Raw genomic sequence first — 22,820 nt, 5'->3', positions numbered from 1 at the left:
GATGCGTCCTCTCCACCAGATCAATATCCCTCCGCAAGTGTAGCAAACAGATATAGGATAAACGCGTCTACGAACAGTTATCCCATACCTCACTGGGAATTCCTAAATTTCCAACTTCCTACGATGGAAAATTTCCAAGTTTCTTCGCTTCCCATTTCGTGGTCTCCAGTTACATTCACCATTCCTGGTTTCCTCCATTTCCTGGGGATTCTCGAGGCTTCCTGTCTCGGTTTCCTCCAGTGCAGAGTCAAGAGAATGAATTTTCAAAGTCCGATGACTTCCCCATTTTTTTTTCAACTGTCGAGAAATCGTTTATCTGAAGAACTATCGGAAGGAGACATTTTTTATGCTCTATGTATTTTTTTAATGGAATTCACTGGGAATTCTGAATATTTATGAAAATGAAAAATTTGGATCGAGGTAGATGGAATTAGGTAGATAGCGCGTGTCCGAAAATAAACGACGCCGAAATTATCGACAGAATTACCGTAGGGATTGCATGGGAGTGAGATCTTCTCGTTCCAAATCTTTTTCACCATCTCATCTTTCCAGTCCAGGGTATCCGAAAGTTTGAGACGTCGGAGGAGAAAAAAAATGTGAAAGGGTATCTCATTTTTCTTATTTTTCGTTGGAATTTTCCGGAGTTTGAACACCCGGAATCCAGGGGGTATAGAGGTTTGATTGCTTTCAGTCGAGATTTTTCGATGGATAATGGAAAAAAAAAATTACACCACCTGAGACCGCTGAACCCTAGAAGAATCGAAGATTAGCAAAGTCGTTCGAAGAAAATGTCGATATTCATAAAGATACGAAGACGAATTTAATTTGAAGCGAACTGTTTTTATAGTAAATTCTCTGCAAGATCCCATTTCCTGCCCATTCAACTCGAATCTCTTTATTTTCAGGTGGCGAGCCAAGCGATGCACCAAAGAAAAAGGGTTTCTTCAAGAACTTTTGGAAGCGTTCACGCCACTACTCCCTCGAGAATCAATAGCCCCGGTGTTACGTCTCGATGGCAGCTAGAGCCAACCGAAACGACACGTCTTCATCACGTCGTCAATCCAATAACACTAAAAATAATCAACGCAATCACAATAATAATAATCAGCAGCTACAATTAACGACTGCCAGTATCATTGAAAATCCATGCTGCTGCATTGCCCAGTGACTTCGGATACATGTGATTACGTTTATCAGTTTGAGTTATCAGAGGAACAGACGGAAAAAAATCAAACTGTTCCAGAATTAAATGGAAATTGTTTCTGTTTACCATTTTGCACCTAGAGAGTATCGCTGGCTTTAAGGGACTTCGAGGAAGTTTAAATCGTCTCAGGTAAATAAATTAAAAACATAAAAGGCCAGGATCATGTGTAATGTCTATTGGATTGAAACTTTTTTAATTTCGACTTTTATAACTTCAATTGACTTGAGTTTTTTGCAATTATCTTGAGAATTGAGAAGGTCGGAAGGACGAAGAAGGCAAGCTTCTAGACAGGTGGGAAAATTTCTCAACCAATGACCAGATAGTGAAACTATTTTGCCCCACAGCTTCGGTGAACATTGCGAATGCTGAAATTTAAGCAGGCGGAGAATTGTAGAGATTTTTCTGGATTTTCTTTTTCATCAACATTGAAAAAATACAGAAATTTTCCCTGGTTTTCATTTTAAGAGACAATTTTACATATTTATACTTTCAGAGTGCCCTGTCATGGCCGAACAAAGGGGAAGAGAAGATAAATTCTCAAAGGAGCCGAGAAAAAAAATGTCGAATTCTTTATCGGAGCGCAAAAGAAAAAAGAAGAGTTTTAGACCGGAAAGTGGTGTGTGAGTGTAACTGTGCGTGTGTTCTATGTGTGTATGTTGGTTGATACTGGCCCGAGGCACTTCTAGATAAAACTTCAAAAATTCTCCCCTCTCTCGAGACAATTAAAACAATTTTCTTAATAACTACAAATCCCCAAAAAACCGACAATTAAACGAAATTAACCATTAAATAAACAATGAGTGATTCTAAATAGTGATAATTCTCTTAACGATTAATTGAAAACTGTACTCCATTGATAATTAATTAATGCATTAATATATGAAATCATTAGAGAATAAATCGATACTTAAATTAATTTATTCAGTCTCAGGACCATTGACGAGACTATTGAGGATACGAGGAGGAGATATTTTTTCATTATGAGAATTAAAAGAAGAAGAAAGGGGGAATTATTGATGAGCAATCGTGTTGTATTGATTAAATAAGAATGTTATCATGCACTAATACTAGTCGAAACAAGATGCAATATATTTATCCGCCTTTGCTGCAGAAGTAATGATCGAGGAATAATAATTAATTAATTAATAACTAAATAAATTAAGTACTGAGTGGAAAAACTGTGAGATATAGGTTTTTGTTTTTTTTTTTTTCAGGATATCCAAGTACATTGATCCTGACTTCCCAAGAGAAATTGAATGACTTTACTGTCAGAACTTTTTAATAAATCTTATTTTAAATCTCGCTGAATCATTTATGTGTCATTTTTTAATCCGAAAAAAGGCAGTTCACTTTTTTTCTCGATTTGTTCTGGATAGTAACAAATTTATCAAGACTTGGATATTCTTATGGAAAGGTTGTAATTCAATTAATGACTAATTAAGTGTAATTAGGGGGCTGTGGAAGGTGTAAGCTGTATACTTTTGTTGTTTTTAAGGGATAACAACGACACTGTTGTTTATCACTGGTCGTTGCTGACGTTACAATCATTGATTCTGGAAATTGAAGGAAAATTCAGAGAAATTTTCAAATTTTCTCGCGCATGATGAATTTTGAATCAATGTTTCGCGGGAAATATTGAATTTTCTTTATTTTTCACTCAAGAACGGAATTTTACCGTTGTGGATATGTGTACATGAAGGTGGTAGAGATAAGTAATAGCCGATGGTTATGCCGCAGCATTGAGAGAAGGCATTCTTCGCACGTTCCCCGTTTTTTTGTTGTTGTACAAGTGTGATAGCTTCTGTGTGATTGTGTGAATGAGGAAAGTGAGTGGCTCAATGGGAATAATGGGTCGAGGATTTTTCCGGCATTTTACGGGCTTAAATAGGGTTTGAGGATGGTAAAATTATAACATACCAATATTCCAAAATTTTTTGAACAATCGACCTCGACGAAGAGGAAGTCATTGCCCGATAACGCGAATTCGTGGGAAAATAAATGAGGTATAGGGAACACCGCGCTACAAATGTCAAAATCTTCGGAAAAATCACCAATCCATCGAGATACGCAATAAATCATTCCATTTAATTCTTATTGAATCACTCAATATTATTTTAAATACCCGGAGGTATTAACTAACTAAATTAACTACATATTTGAAAGAAGCAATGAGAGACAACCCTATTCTAAGAACAACTTCAATAATGAGGAAGAAAAATGAATAAATAATATTGCTAGTATTAACAAACAATTGTGGATACCCGACCCAAGTACCGAACTACATGCCTTAACTGTAGAGAAATAAAAAAAATGTGAAAAAAGGAAGGAAAAAAAATTGATAGAGGTTCGAGAGTTAATAATTATTTATGTAACGATTGAAATTGACTAATGATCCTGGCGCACATTTTCTCGTCTTCGACCCTCACGACAATTAGATGGAAAAAATGAAATGGAGTCGGTAAATGATAAACATAAGAGTAAAAATTGAAGAAAACTTCAATTACGCGAAAGGAGAGATTTTTTTATCTTTTGTGAGCTGTGTTAATTAGTGAGTAGAATCATGTTTTTTATCTCTGATCGAAAAATATAATTCATTGATTGATTATGACGGATTAATTATTTCGGCAGTATATTATTATCAGCGGATAGTTCATAAGATCAAGGGTGACAAATGACTCTTTCCAACCCCTCCTACTTCTTGTTTGAAATTCAGGAGTCCTCTGAATAATTACCCTGATAGATAAACAAAATATCTCGTTGCCTGAACTAATAATTCTACCCACAATCAATCAACGATTACCAAGACATACTAATTAATAATAAAACGTTTCTCGAAGTATTTTGTGTATAAACAATAAAATAATCAATGAATTGTCATGAAAAAATTATCAACAACCATTTATCAATTTCCATTGATCAACTCGCAATTGATTGATTCCATCAATCACTCACTCGTACTTAAGACTAAAGCATTGTAAATAAACCAAATCAATTAATTTAGTAATTTTTTATGTTCATTGTAATCACGGTGAGTTAATTCCCTCCATCACAAATATTAAAATCATCAAATCAATTAATTAGAATTCATCACGAGTCACCACCAATGATTAAGTACAAAATCGAGTGAAGAATTGGATTTATTTGCTTATGAAATAAGTAATTTCATAATCTAATTAATTTAAATTAATAACATTCAACATCGACTTGATACTTATGGATCATCAATCACGAATATTTCATCAATAATCATTATTAGCATAGTAATTCGTCAATAATGAATTTAATTAATTAATTAATTGTATTTATTCATAACTAAATGAATTCAATTTAATGATCAACATCATGAAGAGTTGTGATGAGTGGGGAATTTTTTTTTACAATTAAAGATGAGACGGGAAATTAACTGATGAAACGTAAAACTGTAAAGATGAATGATCATTTGATGATAATCACCACCGATGATGTTAAGATTTAATCATTAATTAGGATGGATTGAATGATTAATGCAATGTACTGACCCCTCATGCGATGGATTTGTAAGCCAAAGTAATGTTATAAGAGGAAGATAATTGTAGCGTTTAACAAAATGCGAAATATACATATATGGTATTCATTTTGTTGACTTAATTAGTGAGACTAATCATGTGTTTTATATCTGGCTTGGAAAATTTATTGATTATGGCACGATTAATTAATTCAACGCTCATGACATCGGTTACGAGGGTCCAAATCCCTTATTTGATCGTGTCATAGTTCTTTTCATCCATAAAAAATCAAGAACAAGGGCGGCCCCCACATTTATATACCAACATGCATTTATCCATATCTGCATGCGGACAATGTCTAAAAGTCACACATTCAAATTTTTGCGGGCTATATTTAGTGACTGCTTCAAAGTATTGCAAATATAAATGTTAGAAATCAGTATTTCAATACGTACCTCACTCAGCTGTAGAAAAAATCCCCGAAAAATATGAAGTTATGAAATTATTTTTTATTTCGGTTTTCTTTTATGACATCACGGGTAAATGCAGTGAAATGACTTGAAAAACAAATTTACATCACTTTATACAAATTTATTACTCTCTTAAAGACAATCTTACGGTGATGTATGCAAAAAAAACGCCTTACGAAGAACATATCGTTTCACAGAGTTACATCTAATATCGGTCAAAATTTCAATTCACCTTTCAAATTCACGCTTTAAAAAAATCTGATGATGATATTTAAAATGGTTCTCTCCAACTCCTCCAATTCTCACCATCGTCAAAACGTCCACTCAATCCCAAGATCACTGTGTTTATTACTTGTATTCCATTACTTTAATTATTTTTTCAATTTATAAAAAAAATTCTTCCTTTTGGAAGCAGAAACAAGAAAAATGTAATTTTCTTCGTCGCAGTTCCAGGTGGAGGTGGAGGTAAATAGAAAGCAGATTCTGGAGTCTTGTTGAGGGACCTGCGACACTTGACGGGACTGGAAATAAACAATTAATCACTAAATTAATCAGGTCTAAGGATTTTGTGAAGCCCATAATTAGCGAAATCAACAAAAATTGCAAAAAAACAAATAGTTCGAGAAATTAGAGCGTTATTTTTTTACAATTATTATTTCAATTTTATTTCCTTCCTTTTATCAATAAAAATCGTTACATAGTTTAGGTAGTTTGTTCTGTATCCTTCATTAAATTTAATTAAAAACATATCCATCAGATCCATTCGTCATGGGCGCTTGGCACATTGAAAAATATTCCATTGACAAGCAGCCACCGAAAAACGTTTTGCATTAATTAGTGGTTTAATTACTTAAGTTATAAATAGTTACTAGCGAGGATTAGCAGTTTTAGCGAAGAGGTGGTAAGTAGTAATTAGCAATTAGCAGTACAGAAATACAATAATTATTATTACTTATTTTCTTACTCATTTTCATTCATTTCATTTTTTGTAGCTGTGGCTGAGTTATATGCATTGGTGTATTTATAATTTCATAAGTGATATCGATGAGTCCCTGACGTACACAGATACGTAGTTAATTTCTAATTAAATGGAATGAAATCATGAAAACAAAGAGCAAGATTATTTGAAAATCACTCATGTGAAAATTGAATGACAAATTTGTTAGTGAAAACGAAAATATCTCGACGGGAAATCATTGCATGAGTATAACTGCTTGAGATACTGCCTTTTGAAAAGTTTGATGATTCCTTTTAATGACAGAAATATTCTCCGGTGGTGTTCCCCCATCTCATCGACGATTAAATCCAAAAGAAACGAAAAGAAAAAAAATGTCACGACTAGGCATTGCGGTTTAGTTATCACGTCAAAAGCGGAGTGAACGGGTCTCTCGAGGCGTTTTGTAGTTCTCTGTCATTCAAGGCAACGGGAAAAATCCCTAAAAGGCGAACAACTCCAATGGTTTGAAATAAAATGGCAGAAAAAAAGAGGAAATTGTGTCGTTTATTTGACACACTTTGCCATTAGTTTGTGTCCTGGACTCATTCAACTCCACGAATGACAATTTGCTGAGGAAAAAAGAGTCATTCGATCGTTGGAAATATTCGTTTGGACGTGAAACTAGAATTTTTAAATCATTTCATAAGATGACTTTATGAGTTTCCAATTTTTTTCCTCAAAAAAAATTCGCCAATTAAATTTGTTTATTTTGATTGATTAATCAAGCTCATCGTATGAGGTCTCGTCAATAAAATCAATTCTATATGAAGAAATTCATTTGTTTTTTTAAGGCGTTCCCAATTATTAAATTACTCGTTCAATTGTATTCACATCCAAATGAAAATTTCCCTAGTATCCAAATGTATAATTTTCCATTCCTCACTCCCTTTTCCCCTAAAAAAAGTGAAGATCCTTTTACAACAGCAACGCAACCCATACAACACCTCCAGACCTTATAATACACTCTATCCTCAACGAAAAAAAAACACGTCAATTATTCATAATAGCAAATGTTTATTCTTCATTTAATTACTTCCACACCTCAATAAAAAAAATGTCGCGCCCAATAAACTGTTATTACTCATTACTTCATTATCAATCATCATTTCCATTAATCTCTTATCAATTAGTATATCCCATTGTCAATAAAAATCTCAGCAGTTATGACACATTGCTCCTTTTTTCATCTATCTTATTACAATTAGCAAATATTAAGACAGTAAATAGCTAAAAGGGACCATGTATTTTCTCAATTTACCTCGTTCTATTATTCCTCCATTTTTCTTTCTTAATGCTTTTACGAACGAGATGTAGAGCCTAACGATCATGGGACGCCATTACCAAATGATTTGTTCCATTTCTATATGTTTGAAATCGGTAAGCGCGTTATCATCCAGTGAAGTAAGAAGATAACGACATTGTCCTGCTGTCGAATCAACTCTAAGTCCACTATTAACCGATATCTTGAAAAATTCAGTCATACACTGACGAGTCTAACCTCATTAAACTTCATGGGAATTTCCTATTGAAAACCCTGGCCAAGGACCCATTTTGCCTAACGCATTCTAGATGCAGGCAAAGGTCTTTTCAGGGTTTTAAAATGGGAATTTCCTCGACGAATTTGCGTCGAGATGAAGATCTTTCTGATTCAATTGCTTTTTCTTTGAAATTAAGCGATGAAATGTTGCGTTTGTCTTCTTATGTCACTCGATTAAACTAGTGATTATCAATTTTATCGGGTGAATTATCATGTCTATAGCCCTACCGTCGCCCTTATCAACTCGTCATTTTCCTCCCGCCCCCCATTTTTGTCCTTATCAGTGTAAAAAAGCCACATCCTCGGCCAAACATGATATCTCACTCTCGCACAACTGCACTATATTCTAAAGGAGAAATAAATTGCCTGTAAAAATGCTCTCTATTTTGTTGGAATGCACCACTGATTCTCACATTGCATTTTTTAAATAGTTTTGTTTATTAAAAATGAGAAAAGTCGAAGGCCGTTACAATCATTTTTATGAAATAGCTATTAAACTATTGACTCACGCCATTCTGGTATGGATGATTGATTTATCTTAATGACTGGCGATATTTCTGTCCTTAGGATTTAAAAAAAAAACAAATTATTCAGGATTCATTTTTCTTTTCGTAGCTTATGGGAGGATTCAGTTGCGAAATGGCAAGTTGATTTTTTAAGTTATCAAAATTATATTCGTTAATTTGCAAATTATTACCGCAAGGAGTTTTTTCGATAAAATTCAATAATTAAACAAATAATGAAAATCTTGTTTCACTTGATGTATCCTATCACTCGCAAATGGTTAAATGATTTTAATGACGATGGAATTAAGAGAAAAAATATGCAGACACGTATTGTAGAAAATTTAATCCGCTGCAAAAAATTCATAATGATAAATGCTGCTGAGTCCACTCATTACAGTGATAGATAAACATATCCAAAAAGCGTTTCAAAATTACTACTTCGTCCCTGAATTGCCCAACGGTCTCATTATCATTTTATTTTCAAACTTATGGTTTTTAATATTTCAAAAATATGTTTTGGCCTCTTTCAGTCGATTCTCGCCTCACCCTGCTGCCAAATGATTCGCAGTGGCCGTGGGGATTGAGATGTTGATGCCAAAAAAAACATTTTTAGGATTTCAAGAGAGAAAGGGGACAGAAGGTGACTAATTCTGATGGTGTGACGTAGAAATACAGATGACGATGATATTTTCTCAATATTCCATCTCTCACACACTCACTCTATCAGAATGTGAAAAATTCACTCTCACGATTCTCGTCGACACTCGTCACGAGGAGTTTAGCGGCGACGGGTTGCGGCATTTCCGCTTATTGTTTATTATTTATCTTGACATGAAGAATTTTCAGACGAATTTCCAGTTTTTTTTCTTCATTTACTGCTTTTATTTCTGATGATTTTTCTTTTCTTTTTCGATTTATTATGGTTTGTTGATTCGCTGTTTTTTCATTATCTTGTTTAAAATAATCGACTGTATTATTAATTATTATTAGGTATTTGTAATTGGGCCCCAGAAGTTACTGCAACAGAAAAGCAGAGGGGGAAGGTCAGATTTTTAGTTCTAATTGCATTTATTGGGAGGTTAGTGTTGTTAAACTGGTCATTATCGTTCTGTTTTTGTTGATTGGCTTTATTTTTGCGGTATAGTAGTGGGTGGTATCTGCAAACGAGACATCCAGTGATGCTTTAGGACCACAAGAGTAGCGTGCAAGAGTTAAATGGAGATACTAGGGAAAGGCATGCGGTATTTCTTGGTCTTTTTTAACGAGGCGTCACCGAAGGAGGCTGTGCGAGTAGATTAAAATAGAATATTCGGTGGCGAGGGCCAACTGATTCAAAGTTGGAGACCACGGGGAGATCTCGGATTTCCGTTGGCCTCCAGCGGAAGGAAAAAAATAGATATAAAGGGGGGTGGTTGACGTTAAAACGCCTTAAAATCAGCAAAATGAGTCTTCAAAATCGAAATAATAAAGATCATTCATTTTTTAAAACATAAATCTGCTGGTACAAATTATCATTTAGTTGCTTAAGAAATAAAAATAACGATTTTCGACGAATAAAAGTGGAAATTCAAGGATTTTTTTCTTTTGCAATTTTCATTACTGTGATTTCGGGGATTGGTAAAAAATGTCATGAAGATGTCATTGTTGATAAATTTTCATACCTAATAGCTGCAAGAGAGGAGGTAGTCACCCAACTTCTCAACAACCGATGCAGCCTGCTGTGGTTGAATTGGATCCTCGTATAGTGATACTACAACAGTCTGCGCCGTCTTCATGCAGTGCACTCCGACTTTTCCCAATTTGGCTCTTATCACACGGTCTGTACCCGACAGATAGATATACCTGGTGCCAGCTAATGTCACGCCTGCCGACGTCAGAATGTCCTGGGTTTCGAAACCCTGGACGAGCTTTACTAATTCCTCTTTGGTCACCTAGAACAGAATGCATAAAAATTATTGAATCAATTTAATATCCCAGTTTTTTCATAATTGAAAATAAATAATGACTCCTTCTGTCTAATTTTTTGAGGCCTCAATATAAAATTCTCGTTTTATTTCACTCTTCCATGAAAAAAAAATCTCCTCCGCAATTCTACTTCTCCATTACGTTGAGAAAGACTGTGGGAAGCAGATAGAAGTTAAATTAAACGGTATTGTCCTCAGAATTATGGGAATTATAATGGAATACCGTAGATGAAATGGGTAGGAGAGTCTCGAGACCCACTCCGAGATGATGCTGACACTCAGTTGTTGGTAATCGATCGCTACCCGAGTTCACCCACCCCTACACTTCGCACCAGGTGGCTGGAAGGGTCTAGGACGATGACACCAGAGTTCGTGGTGCAAAAAGGGAGGAAATTCCTGACGCAAAAGCAATTTCCATCGTTTCATCGGGAGATCGTCATTCTGAGAGAGGGATCTGTTCATCATATTCTAATCACCCAGAATGATGCCCTAAGGGTCAGGCACTCCAGAAGAATCTCTTTTCTGGGGGATTTCTGGACCGCATAGGTGGTAGATTTTCTCTGAGCAATTACAGAGATACGTGATGTGCTTATGCTTGTGCTCAGAGCGTAGAAATAATGGATTTGCTTGGAATAAAATTAACCGGGTCGTTGGTAGTCGGTGAAAAGAAATGGAAAGTATGTTTCATTGGGGAGGTAAATTGAATATCAAGTAGAGCGTGATGGTGGTAAAACGGTTGGAACGCTTACCACCATCGATCCACGGGATGTTTCACTTTCGTTGGACGGTGACCATGAACACGAGGGATTTAGGGGTAGAACGAAGAAATTAAAAATTAAAACAAAGCTTTTTCTTTTAATTTTTAGCAAATATAATTCCAACATAATAACAGATCTTCAAATGTAAACGTTTTCACATTTACAAAATGTCTAAATATCATCATAATTGCGCATTCCATTGAAAATTCCTGTAGATTTTTATGGAGTGATGAATGCCCCCACAATAAATGTTTATCGACTTCCCCCTCTAGACTGACTCACTACCGACATAATTGAGGTTGAATAAAATGTAAAGAATTAATAAGTTCTGTTCTGGTGATTTTCTACCATTACATACACCGACAGAAACAAATAGTTCGGTTTAAATAAAACAAACGCATTTAGCCAATGTATAAGCTATTCCGAAACTTTTGTCAAAAAGGGATTCAATAGCCAAAATTGTCTGCACCGCGTTCATTGCTTCGCAACTCGATTGATTCTCTCAATGCACTATTCAATCAAATTTTCATCCGATAGTATTTCTGTTCTCCTGTCGCTCAAACCCTCCATAAACACATAAATACACGGTGTACATTTGTGTAATGAGTTGAAAAGCACGGTGAATATTCGCGAAAGCATAGTGTGGAGAGGGGAATCTATCTGGTCTTTCTCTCTCTCGCTCTCTCGGAAACCGAACGCCAGTGCATAATCCACGAGGAAGGGAAACGAGGCGATACTGATTGTATGAGTCACTGGGCACTTCTCACTCCTCATACGTCACTGCCAACTCCACGATGAATCATTCAGGGTACGTTGAAGTCTAGGCGATTGCTAGTCAAGATTTACCCCAAAAAACAAGGTCTGAGAAAACTTGAATGATTTCCAACGAATCTGAAACGTTGATCGCGTACCTCATTACTAATTACATGTTGAAGTGGGATAGCAATATCTATTACTTTATGATGCACTTGTGGAGTGAATATTTTTGCATTCCGATGAATACTGGGCTGATGAGTGGTTTTGGTAGACATGGAGAACGTTTTGACTTTTTATTGTTATTCTTATTTTTTAATTATTTGAAGGGAACAGTTTAAGGTGGCAATTGTTTCCTTCCCCATTCCCGGAAATGTGAATAGGGATTTTTGGTGGAAATTGATTTTTATATTGGAACTCGTCGTTATTGAACTAAATAGAGTGAAACCACATAGAGCCCCCAAATCTAAACCCATGTCATACGACGTAGTGCAGAAAATTGGCGTTTGTTGTGGTTACTCGGGTTCTGGAGTGAGGAGATTAATTACTTAATTATGCTGATGGATTGAGAATGATGTGAATTGAACCATGAACATTTTTTTGACTCCAGAGCATATTTTATAAAGTGCTGAATAACTGTTTCATTGAGAATTTACAGAAAAAATGTGCTCGTCTCGTAATTACCCTGTCACCCATCGATTAAATTATTTAATCACGTTCCAGAGTGTCAATTGGGTATCTGAAGCTCGGAAACAATCCACCACTTCTTAAAGTGTTAATTTCATGAAAAAATGCTCACAGAATTCGCCTCCATATCCTAGACCCTTGAACCCTAAAAAAGCCTTCAACTTTCAGTTTCAAAAATCCCCTTTAAAAAATATGCATAAAAGGAAACTTTAAACATAAAACTAAAGGAAAAGTATCCCCTTCATTTCATTCATACCAGCTCATTGTCCCCCTGTCACAATGACACCCAGACACAAAATCAATACCCAATCCCATTACCTCAAAACAAACCCCAACAGAAAAAAAAATCGAAAAACAGATACAGAGCATTCCCTCCACTAGGTACATCCCTGGAGGATGCCGTTCGTAGACAGGCCGGTCTTGTCGCCATTTTGGCGTTCCGGCAACCGGAAAGTGTGCACGCAAACTCTCCAACGCGCGTGGCAGCTGCCTCTTTACTTATCTTTTCTCTTTTTTTCCCCTCGATCGAGAGAAACAAATGAAAAAAAAATTAACAGAACAGAAACTCATTCGAAATAAATTATAAATAAACCATAAGAGCAATTGTTTCACCTCCGACTAATTTCTTTAACGATCATTCTGTTAGAAATCATGGCATTCAGACCTGAAAGATTATCTCAACCACTCATTATCACGTTTTATCGTTAATTAATCATTCCAGAGAAATGATTAGAGGCAAAAAACAATTCAATTCATGTCGAATCAGAACTGAAGTATTCGAGTTATCGGTATGAGAAATGTCAGTCCACAATATACCATTATGACAGACTCACTCATATCAAAGAGAATATTTCAATGTGATTAATTACAACTATAAAAGCTACTTGATTGTTTTTACGTCAGTGAAAAACTTTCCTCCTTTGTAGTCAAATGTATTTTAAATACTTCTAATAATTTAAATTATCTTTTATAGACATAGGCATTAGTTGACAAATTTAATAATAAAAAATGGTTGAATTTGAAAGAGAATTTCGACTGGAGATTCAAACTACACAGCTCAGTGGATAATAAATAATTAATTGTAGTCCTCTGACGAGAAATTTGAGCTCGCCACTCGATGTGAGAATAATCATCAGTGTCATATTTTTCTAATAAATATTGCTTCATTGAATCGATTGCTCATTAGGCCAAGAGAGACCACAGGAGGTGTGGAACACTCAGAAGTACTCAATGATAAAGAGTGTGCATCCATTTAATTTCCCCTGAATAACCTGGAGAAATATTCTCAACAGACGAAAAGCTATAGAAATGGAGTTACCAAACTCATTTAATAATCCCAAATGTCAATGATGAACAGTTCAATGGTAAGCTAAACAATTAACTAAAAATACAAGTTAAAAATCAGCTACTAAATCAATTTAATGAGTGTCAATTTTTGTTTAAATGAGTAAGAACTGAAGTATTCCAGTTAACGGTTTAAAAAAACGAGATAATAATTCATGAACGTAGCGGACATCAGGGACACTTTGATATCATCCATTAATAATCAATTTTAAATGATTAAACTTGAAAATCGTGAATTTCGGGAAAAAATGCCGGAGAAAATCGGGAAAAAAAAATTCTGTCGTCTTACAAAAAAGGGTCACCCACTATTACTGAAAATAATTGGAAAAGTCGACTATGTGAGTGTAAAAAAATGAAAAACGATGGAATCGATTGGACACAGGCGGCGGTTTTAGCGAAATATTCGGTATTGTGTGCCGGCACTCTCTTGCCACACCCTCTTTGTCGTTGAATCTTCACTCCTTCTGTATCTGAGTTACCCCAAGTGTCCCTGAGCCTCGTTCAGACCAACCCCCACCTCGCTCCTTGAATGAATCCCCGAAAGATCCAAAAAAATTGTGAAAAAACGGTAGAAAGAAATGTAAAATCGTTTTTTTCGAATGTAACAACTTGTGGTGGCCCTCGGGTGCTCTAGAGCCGGTCAAAAAGAAGCGAGAGAGAGGGAGAGCGAGAGAGAGAGAGAGAGAGAGAGAGAGAATGGATGCGATCGATGCGCGCACGCCCTCGTGGAGGTGAGAGAGAGGGAGAGAAGAGAGAGAAAAAAAAAGTTGAGAAAATTGAGAATTTTAGAGAGGAAAAAAAATTATTCTCGATGATCTACCAGGATTCCGCGATTGTAAACCAATTTGAACAATTTTCCGAGCATTCTCGGGGTGTCTGGGGACCCCCCAGGAGTGTACCCGGACGAAGAAAGATGGTGGAGACACGAAAGGGGCACGTGGCAACCCTAAAAATCCTGAGTTTTCCACGAGAATTTGATGATTTGACGATGAATAAATGATCCTTTCATGGAAATAATCATCTGAAATTAAATTTTAGGGGTTAGAAAATCATGGATTGCCGGCACGGAGACCTTGACGAACCCGTAGAGAGTCAAAGTGAGATAGAGAAGTCATGGCGTGCGCAGCTGTGTCTCGAGCTTCGCAATCCCAAAGCGTTCCCTCAAAAATCCGGGATTAAATACTATCACCCGCCCCCGAAAGCCCCGTTCCAAGACATTTAAAAATTCTGAAAGAAAATCAGAAACCATTCCCGGGATATTCCACTGAATCCCGATTTTTTAAAATTTTTCTGAGACGTAAAACCTTCACACAAAAATCAAGAAGTTATCAAAAACGGACACTTTCCATGTAAATGAGCGATGAGCCATCATTAACAATCAGTTAAAAATTCATTTGACAATTTTAGTCAATTTTTAGGAGGTCTAGGGAGCTGGAGGGGCTTTCAGGTATTCCTCGGATTTTTTCGAACGGGTTTTGGAGGCGAAGGGACATGGGAAATGGTGAATATCAGGTATAAATGGAAATAACTCACGTCAAAGCCCTCGGATTTAGCCCAGAGATTTCCATCGTGGCCGGCAATAGCCGCCTTCGTAACGCATCTTGATGCGAGCAGCTGCTTGTCAACGTAATCCTGCCAGCTCATTGTTGTTTGTTTTTAAAAAAATTTAAAGAACACCACAAAATAATCCTCTCAACTATTAAACTCCGTATAAATTGAATTAATCAATTTTATTTAATATTTATCGTTTGTCGCCTCGAGTGTGGCCTGTCGCGTTCAGCAAACTAGATTAATTACTGTTAATCTAATTTACTCAACAGTTTTTTCGCTGATTGTTGAGGAATAAGAGATGTCTCGGCGTTTATTTCGGTTTTTTTAGGGGTAAAATCCACGGGAGACACTTGGGTACTTGGGGAGGACCCGTCGATTGACTCGACTCACGTCTCGAGAGACTACTGATTGGAGGGAGCACTAAGAAGACTCACCAACCGACACGCCGCACGTCTCCCCCACCTTTTTTTACTGGTTCTCGAAGAAGGGGGGGCTTTTGTCTCTCTTGCAAGCAGCGGCGGGAGGTGCCGCCATGTTTGGCGGTTCTCTCTTGCTCCGTTGTCGACTGAGGAAGTGGGGATGCCGGGAAAGTAGACCGCAGGAGTACCAACTGTTTGGAAGGCTCGGGTGAGGGTGGGTTCTGCGTGGCGCGGAATTTTAAGTTCGTTTTATCCGCTTGGATGGGTCTTGATTTCATTTTTCGATCGATAATTAAGAAAGGTGACCAATTACAAAGATTCCATTAGTTTGTTAGCTTTGTCAATCAAATTGAAAGAGATAAAATCACAGATATCCAGTGTCGTTATGGTAGCATTGCTCAGAGAATCATTATTCTGAGCAATATGAGTCATTTATCACCAAATAATCAAAATTTTTCCAATTTACGGAGTGAATTAACGGAGAACGAATTACTGTAATAAAATTTCCACATCTATCGAGGCTAATAAAATAACGAACGTTGACGATGACTTTATTTTATAAGAAATATTTAATGAGACCCATTCTTCGTAATAATATTATGAGTCATGGAGTCCAGTAATGGCCATGAGGTGGACAATGACGATGGAAAACCGGTGACGTTGAGGATGCGTTTTATATCTATCTCTCTCACTCTCACCTTTTGCGTTGGACTACTTGTCCTCGCGGGCCAAGTTGGCACTTAGCAGCGCTACTGCTGAGCATATGAGCTGACTCATCATCTCCTTTTACGAATATTTAATACCTCCCAGGTCAAATTTTCATAAATCCCGAAGAAGAGAAAACAAGATCCGCCGGAATTGATGTATCATTTCTGTGAGAATATGGAGATAGCCTTAAAATTATCAAGCTCACTCATCACCTAATTGCCAAGAAATCAATAGATAAATATTGACAATCAGAAACTATAAGCGTCTCTGAATGAATATTCACATTACAAACGCTAATAAATTTTGATTAAAAGTGATGTGAAGTTGACAATTTTTCATGTTTTATGTCCCCTCGAAATAATATGCTAGGCCGAACCCCCCTGGTCAAAGGACAAACTATTGATAAGAAAAATAATTGAGGAAAGATTTGGATTATCAACTTCTTGTAGTCATCAAAGTTACAACTCATGGAAAAAAGGGTCTACGTTGAATAACTGTTATATCAACAACATGATCCATGTGGGCCATGTCGGCACAGTGTCCCAAGCTACTAACCCACCCTTGTGGTAGAGAGAATAGACTAATGTAGAGGTTAGTAATGACCCCGGCAGGGAGAGGCGCCACTGTCGATTCGAGCGACTGGTTATAAATTCGAATGGGGAACAGTTACCATTTGTATTTGATTGTATTCAATGACTATTAATTATCCACCGCACTGCAAACCAAATTAATATATATACAGTGATGTGCTAACAATGTACACCATGTACACTAGGTCGTTTTTCCATTTGCAACTCTCCGCCAGCTAACTACATTGGGCCAATGGTGGGCTAGTGAGTGGAAGGGGGGGGTGGATTAAAGAGACCACGTGTTCTTATGTCTCCATGCGTCTACAAAGCATTGAGCCGTCTTGGTTATGTTATAAAACTCTAATTATGCTGTTGAAACATAAATAATAGTGACTGATCAGTGGTAACAATTAAATTGGAAGAAAATGCAGGTCTCCAACCCCAACAACGTCAAAATCTACAATCTCAGTGCTGGAAAAACTCTTCCAGAGTGGCTGTCAGAGAGAAAGAGGAGAGCATTGTTGAAGAAAAATGTTGAGATCAGAAGAAGTATCGAACTTATCCAGGATTTTGACATGCCTGGAGTCAGTACGTCAATCAAAGTATCTAAAGATCTTCAATATGTCCTAGCGACTGGAATTTACAAACCCAGAGTGAAGTGCTTCGATGTTAATAATCTCTCTCTGAAGTTTGAGAGGTGTTTCGATTCCGAAGTTGTAACTTTCCAGATATTGTCTGAGGATTACAGCAAACTGGTATTTTTGCACTGCGACAGACACATAGAGTTTCACGCAGCCCACGGAAAATACCACCGCCTGCGAATTCCTCGATTCGGTCGAGACCTCGAGTACCATTACCCCTCGTGTGACCTCTTCATCGTGGGAGTCAGCCACGAGATCTACAGATTGAATCTAGAGCGTGGACAGTTCTTGAAGCCCTTCCTCTCGGATTCCTCAGCGATCAATAAATGCAGCATCAATTCAGTGCACAATCTCCTGGCAGTGGGGACGCAAGAGGGGAAGGTCGAGGCCTGGGACCCCAGAACTAAGGAGAGAGTGGGAATGTTGGACTGTGGCTTCCACTGTGTCACCCAGGATACCAGGCTAGAGGGTGTCCCCTCAGTCACAGCTCTCAAGTTCCAAGGAGGGCTTACAATGGCTGTCGGGACTGCAACTGGACAGATTCTCATGTACGACATCAGGAGCAATCGACCTTTCATTGTTAAGGATCATATGTATGGTCTGCCTATCAGAAATATCGAGTTCCATGATAAAATGGATCTGGTTTACTCCATGGACAGTTCGATTGTGAAGATCTGGGAGAAACAGACTGGGAAGATTTACACGTCGATAGAAGCTCAGAACGACCTGAATGATCTCTGCACAATCCCAGGGACTGGAATGCTCTTCCTAGCGAACGAATCCCCAAAAATGCAGACGTACTACGTTCCAAGTCTTGGCCCAGCCCCCAAGTGGAGCGGATTCTTGGATACCATTATTGAGGAGCTCGAGGAATCCAACTTCGACACCATATACGATAACTACAAATTCGTAACTGATAAGGAACTGGAGGAGCTGGGGCTCACCCATCTAATTGGAACGAATCTCCTGAGGGCGTACATGCATGGCTATTTCATGGACGTGCGACTCTTCAGAAAGGCCAGGGACGTCATCAAGCCATTTGCTTTCGAGGAATATAAGAAGAAAAAGATTCGAGAAAAATTAAGCGAAGATGCGAAGAGCAGAGTTCAAATACAGAAACTGCCTGAGGTCAACAAAGAGTTGGCGTTTAAGCTGATGGACACTGAAGACGGCAGCAAAATCAAGAAGAAGAAGAGCGGTGCTGCAGCTATCCTGAAGGACGACAGATTTAAAGCTCTGTTTACAAATCCAGACTTCCAAGTTGACAAGACTTCCGTTGAGTTCAATCTTCTGAACCCGGTGATTTCCCAGCTTGATAAGGGAAAGGCAAAGACGTTGAAAGAAATTGAGAAAGAGGAGAAGAAGAGGGAGCTTAATGCTTTCGACGAGGATGAAGAACATAATGGAAGTTCGGATGATGAATTGTTAAACGATGAATCATCAGACGACGAAAAGACCTGGTCGAAGGAAGTGAAGAAGAAGTACAGAGAGCTGAAGAGAAAACGACGTGAAGATGAAATCGAAGAAGATGATGGTGATAATGAAGGAGAACAGAAGGAGGATGCTAGACAGGTGAAACAGCCGAAGTTCTACGAGATCAAGGATGGGGCGGACTTCAGGGGTGGAAAGACCTACATGAAGAAGAGAATAAAAGCAAGCTTGGGAGACAGATTGAACAGCGAAGAAACTAACGTGCGAGTTACGGGATCGAGGGGAAATAGGGAAATGACTTTTTCTACTGGGAGAAAGAAATTTGGCAAATCTAGGGATTCTTTCAAGCATAGAAGGGCTGACCAGAAGGGGTTGTTGAGACCTGCTGGCAATATTGGAAAGAAAAAATATAAAATATGAGTAGATTCATCATTAATCTAATTACCGTTATTAATTGTATATTTTTTCATAAATAAAAGTCCGAAAATGTATTGTAATGTGCAATTCTATTTAATTAGCCGTTGAAATCAGTATTATAAGTATATTGCTATTATAAAAAGTCGAAAATAATGATTGTTAACAGTGCATTAGTCAAATTACTCAATACCAGTGGTTTTCAGATTTTTAAAAGACATTGAAACATAATCATTGGTTGTCAGCTCAATTTCCAGTCATTCAATATGGAAGTAATTTCGAATATTTCCCACCGAAAATTCATTTCACACTATCGCAATCATTAATTACCAACATTCTCATAAAAACCGACGAAGCAATCAATATCTTGTTTGAAAGGTCGGAATGTCATCGCCCGGACAGATATTATTTTCTCCTGGGGTGAAATTAACAATAATTTAGTGTTCTCTCGTGTCAAAGGTAATTTACTCAGCAAATAAAAATGGTGAGTCCTCTCAGACTATCAGTGCTGCTATCCTAGAGTTAAATTCAAGGACTGGACTCATTATATACATTTATCATTCATACCTGTGGATTAAAATGATAGCCGAAGAATGAATTGGGGTCTAAAGGCACGTGAGAGGCAGAATCTACTGTAAACAGTAAACAAATGTACCTCATTTAGTCGTGATGATGGGAGGGAAATGGAGATCGATCGCATCCTCATTAATAGGATTTTCATTGAAATATTTAAGGATAATTGTAATTTATTTGCTCGTCTGGTGGATTAATGCTTGAATCCTCTAGGGGTTTCTGAATTTCTGAGAAATTGTTTCAGACGAATTTTGAGGGGAATGATCCGGGTAATGGGAAGGAGCTCTCAGGACGATCGGACGGCCCTGGAGACCCTCGAACTTCCGTCTTATCGGAATTGCAAATGAGAAGTACAGAAGTGAGTGAATTAATGCTTCTTTTTTAAGCGAATTTTTCATTGTTCAGTTAAGGCTCCCGCTGCAAGCCACAGGACCCTCCGCGGTTCTATACTTTTAAATTTCAATTGACTCTGGTAGTTTTACAAGATTTATCATCGTGATCATTTGATTGGCCCTTCCAGATAGGATTCATCACCGAAGTACCTGATTACGAGAATCTAAGTACTTCAGCAGTCCTTCATTACTGCAAGTGCAAAATACTCATGCCGTATTTGAGATTACTGTGGGTAATGGGGCTGAGACCAACGAGCACAGATTCAGAAAGCTATTCGTGTTACTCGGTTCTAGCCAATATTCATACGGTCCAGGTGACCATTTTCATGTGCATTGGATATGTTCTGCAATACATGGCTTGCTTCAGGTACTAAATAAGAAAATCGCAACTAATCGCCTGAAGAAACTAACTCGATATCCATAGGGGCAAATCAATTTCGATGGAACATACAATGTATCCACTATCTTTTGTTTTTCTCTTGCACCCCCTGAATTTCATGTAATAGTTAGTGATATTTTTTAATCAGTCGATTAGTCCATTGCGTCATGTTAAGTATGAGTCAATCATGAATTATAATTTATTGTCAGCTGAATTATTTCGCAAAAAGCATAACAGACTTACCTTTACAATGTTGCAAGAAAAGGGTTGGTCGCATGTTCTTTTAGAGTAAGCAGTCCTGGCGAATTGTCAACGAAACTTAGAAATTCTTCTCGTTCTCCAGGAGAGATAGAGGATTCTGCTACAAACTGCTACCCGTTCAATACGAACAAATAGAAAATATCACGAGAACCCAAGCCTACGAGCAGATTTGCTACGGCAACGCTGTCTTCAGCTACCTCATCCCCAGTGTTCTCCATCTCGTAGCCTATCTCTATACAGTCTATCTATTCAGGATAAAAGAGAACGAACAGCTCCAGAACCTGATGGAGAGAGCATTTCTTCTCTCGTCGAATCCAGTCAATCGAGGAAACCAAAAGAAACTAGTCAGGATCCTCTGGCTGTTTATCGGCCTGTCGGTCGTGTGGATGACGATGGCACTTGTTACTGTCAATGTCCTGATGGCCAGAGGTACCATCCTCTTTCAATGGCTGGATCACAGGTGATAATCGCGTTCACCATCATTGAATTATAGATAAAGGAGCAACAAATTCAATCTGTATTTTTCTGATTCTTTTTCTGCAGTCCTGAACATTTTAAGAAATTATCGAAAGTTCTTCTTATCATCTGTACCCTATGGCACGACATGGTACAGGGAACCATCATTACGAGTTACTGCCTTCAGGGACAGTTACTAGTAGCTCATCTGAATTTTCTGAAGGCCAAACTGTTACAGAACACTCTTCCTGCGCTAGACTGGATGAAAGTACCTATTTCTATTTTAGTCTAATTACTTACACAAAATTTACGAAATTTGTTAAAATTTATATATTTCTTTGTTTATGAAGTAGTATAACAGTCTCATCATTCCGTTTAGTTGTTAATATTTACCATCATTTAGGAAATCCTGGAGTTTAAGAAGCTCTTGAAGTACTTGAACAACGATCTTGCCCCAGCTGTCTGCATTTACACAGTCGTGAACCTCGCCTGGGCTATAGCAGGCACAGCCTGGCTTCTGGAGTACGACACTATAGACTCAACAGCCAGTCCAGTTCCCTACTTCAGCATTATCAACGTAATCCTCTGGGTGTTGATAGCAATGGCTCCATTTTTGCAAGCAGCTAGACTGAGCACAGCCTGCTCCATGATTCAGAATCTGGGCCATGAGGTGAGGGTGAGACCATTCGTCTACCAGACCACACCTGGGGAAGACCTCAACACAATTCTCCTTTACACTTCCTCGCTGAAGATGTGTGCGAGACTCTTCCGGGTGCCCATCACTGGACGTTATCTTTGTTTATTACTCACCATTGCTAGTATTATGCTCCTGGTGATGGGACAGTGCCATTTCTTTTCCTGAGTCGATAACTAGGAATTTTACTTTGGGCATCTTAGGGGAGGGGATTCTTTGATGCGAGTGTCGGAGAATCATGGCTGAAACTAATGGCTTTGGGAGATCTTCATTTACGAATTAATTAAAATTTTCACAACAGAGTGAACCTATTGTAATTATTCAAGTATAAGTGTCCTTTAATTCGTAAATAAATAGTTGAACTTGATTTTTTAATTTTTTAAAACTCCAGTTGCAACACTATAACTGATAGAAAAATGTTCTGAATTTACTGAATGGTGATTTAATCGTTTGGACTTTCATGTGAAATCCTCTCCGATATTTTCTCCGAGATGTCAACAGAATCGATTGAAACTGTCTCCATTTTTCTAGGTTAGAACGCCCGAAATAAACAAAAACTCGATGACATTGTGTTGAAAACGACGTAAATTACTTTGTCGCTTCATGGAAATCGACACGACTTCTAAC

The 22,820-nt window shown here is 37.6% G+C and overlaps 4 protein-coding genes across 13 annotated transcripts in view; 3 read left to right on the top strand and 1 right to left on the bottom strand.

Moving 5' to 3' along the window:
• Positions 1 to 7,572, top strand: part of LOC135160184 (zinc finger CCCH domain-containing protein 18) — a 52,003-nt gene extending 44,431 nt beyond the window's left edge. For all 5 annotated transcript variants that reach the window (XM_064116457.1, XM_064116454.1, XM_064116458.1 and 2 more), the window contains 2 exons: positions 906 to 1,333; positions 1,698 to 7,572. In XM_064116457.1, the coding sequence (XP_063972527.1) occupies positions 906 to 994 (89 nt within the window). In that variant the 3' untranslated portion in view covers positions 995 to 1,333; positions 1,698 to 7,572. The remainder of the gene's footprint in view (positions 1 to 905; positions 1,334 to 1,697) is intronic.
• On the bottom strand, positions 5,260 to 15,675 carry LOC135160230 (profilin). Of its 2 annotated transcripts, none has more exons than XM_064116559.1 (3): positions 15,239 to 15,675; positions 9,861 to 10,130; positions 5,260 to 5,680 (listed from the first exon to the last, which is right to left on the bottom strand). In XM_064116559.1, exons 1-2 carry the CDS (start codon positions 15,347 to 15,349, stop codon positions 9,861 to 9,863), a joined length of 381 nt encoding a protein of 126 aa, XP_063972629.1. In that variant the 5' UTR covers positions 15,350 to 15,675; the 3' UTR covers positions 5,260 to 5,680. The 2 variants fall into 2 exon arrangements, with proteins under 2 accessions (XP_063972629.1, XP_063972630.1); XM_064116560.1 differs by lacking the exon at positions 5,260 to 5,680 and adding an exon at positions 9,094 to 9,216.
• On the top strand, positions 11,039 to 22,750 carry LOC135160208 (uncharacterized). Of its 5 annotated transcripts, XM_064116523.1 has the most exons (8): positions 13,181 to 13,259; positions 13,335 to 13,480; positions 13,548 to 13,725; positions 20,256 to 20,369; positions 20,532 to 20,770; positions 21,126 to 21,503; positions 21,587 to 21,767; positions 21,903 to 22,750. In XM_064116523.1, the coding sequence occupies exons 3-8, from the start codon at positions 13,702 to 13,704 to the stop codon at positions 22,359 to 22,361; spliced, it is 1,395 nt and encodes a 464-aa protein (XP_063972593.1). In that variant the 5' UTR covers positions 13,181 to 13,259; positions 13,335 to 13,480; positions 13,548 to 13,701; the 3' UTR covers positions 22,362 to 22,750. The 5 variants fall into 5 exon arrangements, 4 of the variants coding, with proteins under 4 accessions (XP_063972594.1, XP_063972593.1, XP_063972595.1 ...); XM_064116524.1 differs by lacking the exons at positions 13,181 to 13,259; positions 13,335 to 13,480 and adding an exon at positions 11,039 to 11,729; XR_010298522.1 differs by lacking the exons at positions 13,181 to 13,259; positions 13,335 to 13,480; positions 13,548 to 13,725 and adding an exon at positions 19,628 to 20,179 and having other exon boundaries at positions 21,903 to 22,506; positions 22,725 to 22,750.
• On the top strand, positions 17,041 to 19,515 carry L(2)34fd (lethal (2) 34Fd). The gene has a single exon (XM_064116488.1). The coding sequence runs from the start codon at positions 17,378 to 17,380 to the stop codon at positions 19,442 to 19,444; it is 2,067 nt and encodes a 688-aa protein (XP_063972558.1). The 5' UTR covers positions 17,041 to 17,377; the 3' UTR covers positions 19,445 to 19,515.
• Positions 22,751 to 22,820: the final 70 nt, after the last annotated feature.

This window comes from Diachasmimorpha longicaudata, chromosome 3, assembly GCF_034640455.1.
Source record: "Diachasmimorpha longicaudata isolate KC_UGA_2023 chromosome 3, iyDiaLong2, whole genome shotgun sequence".
Classification (NCBI taxonomy): domain Eukaryota; kingdom Metazoa; phylum Arthropoda; class Insecta; order Hymenoptera; family Braconidae; genus Diachasmimorpha; species Diachasmimorpha longicaudata.
Note: the sequence above shows the minus strand (reverse complement) of the source record. Positions and strands in the feature narration are given on the sequence as shown.

Bases quoted from the DNA above. Each gene is read 5' to 3' on its own strand.
- LOC135160230 (XM_064116559.1), bottom strand. From the start codon at position 15,349: ATGAGCTGGCAGGATTACGTTGACAAGCAGCTGCTCGCATCAAGATGC. The intron at 10,131-15,238 runs GTGAGTTATTTC...ATTCTGTTCTAG, and splicing joins CTAAATCCGAGGGCTTTGAC to GTGACCAAAGAGGAATTAGT.
- LOC135160208 (XM_064116522.1), top strand. From the start codon at position 20,108: ATGATGGGAGGGAAATGGAGATCGATCGCATCCTCATTAATAGGATTT. The intron at 21,504-21,586 runs GTGATAATCGCG...CTTTTTCTGCAG, and splicing joins TTTCAATGGCTGGATCACAG to TCCTGAACATTTTAAGAAAT. The intron at 21,768-21,902 runs GTACCTATTTCT...ACCATCATTTAG, and splicing joins CTGCGCTAGACTGGATGAAA to GAAATCCTGGAGTTTAAGAA.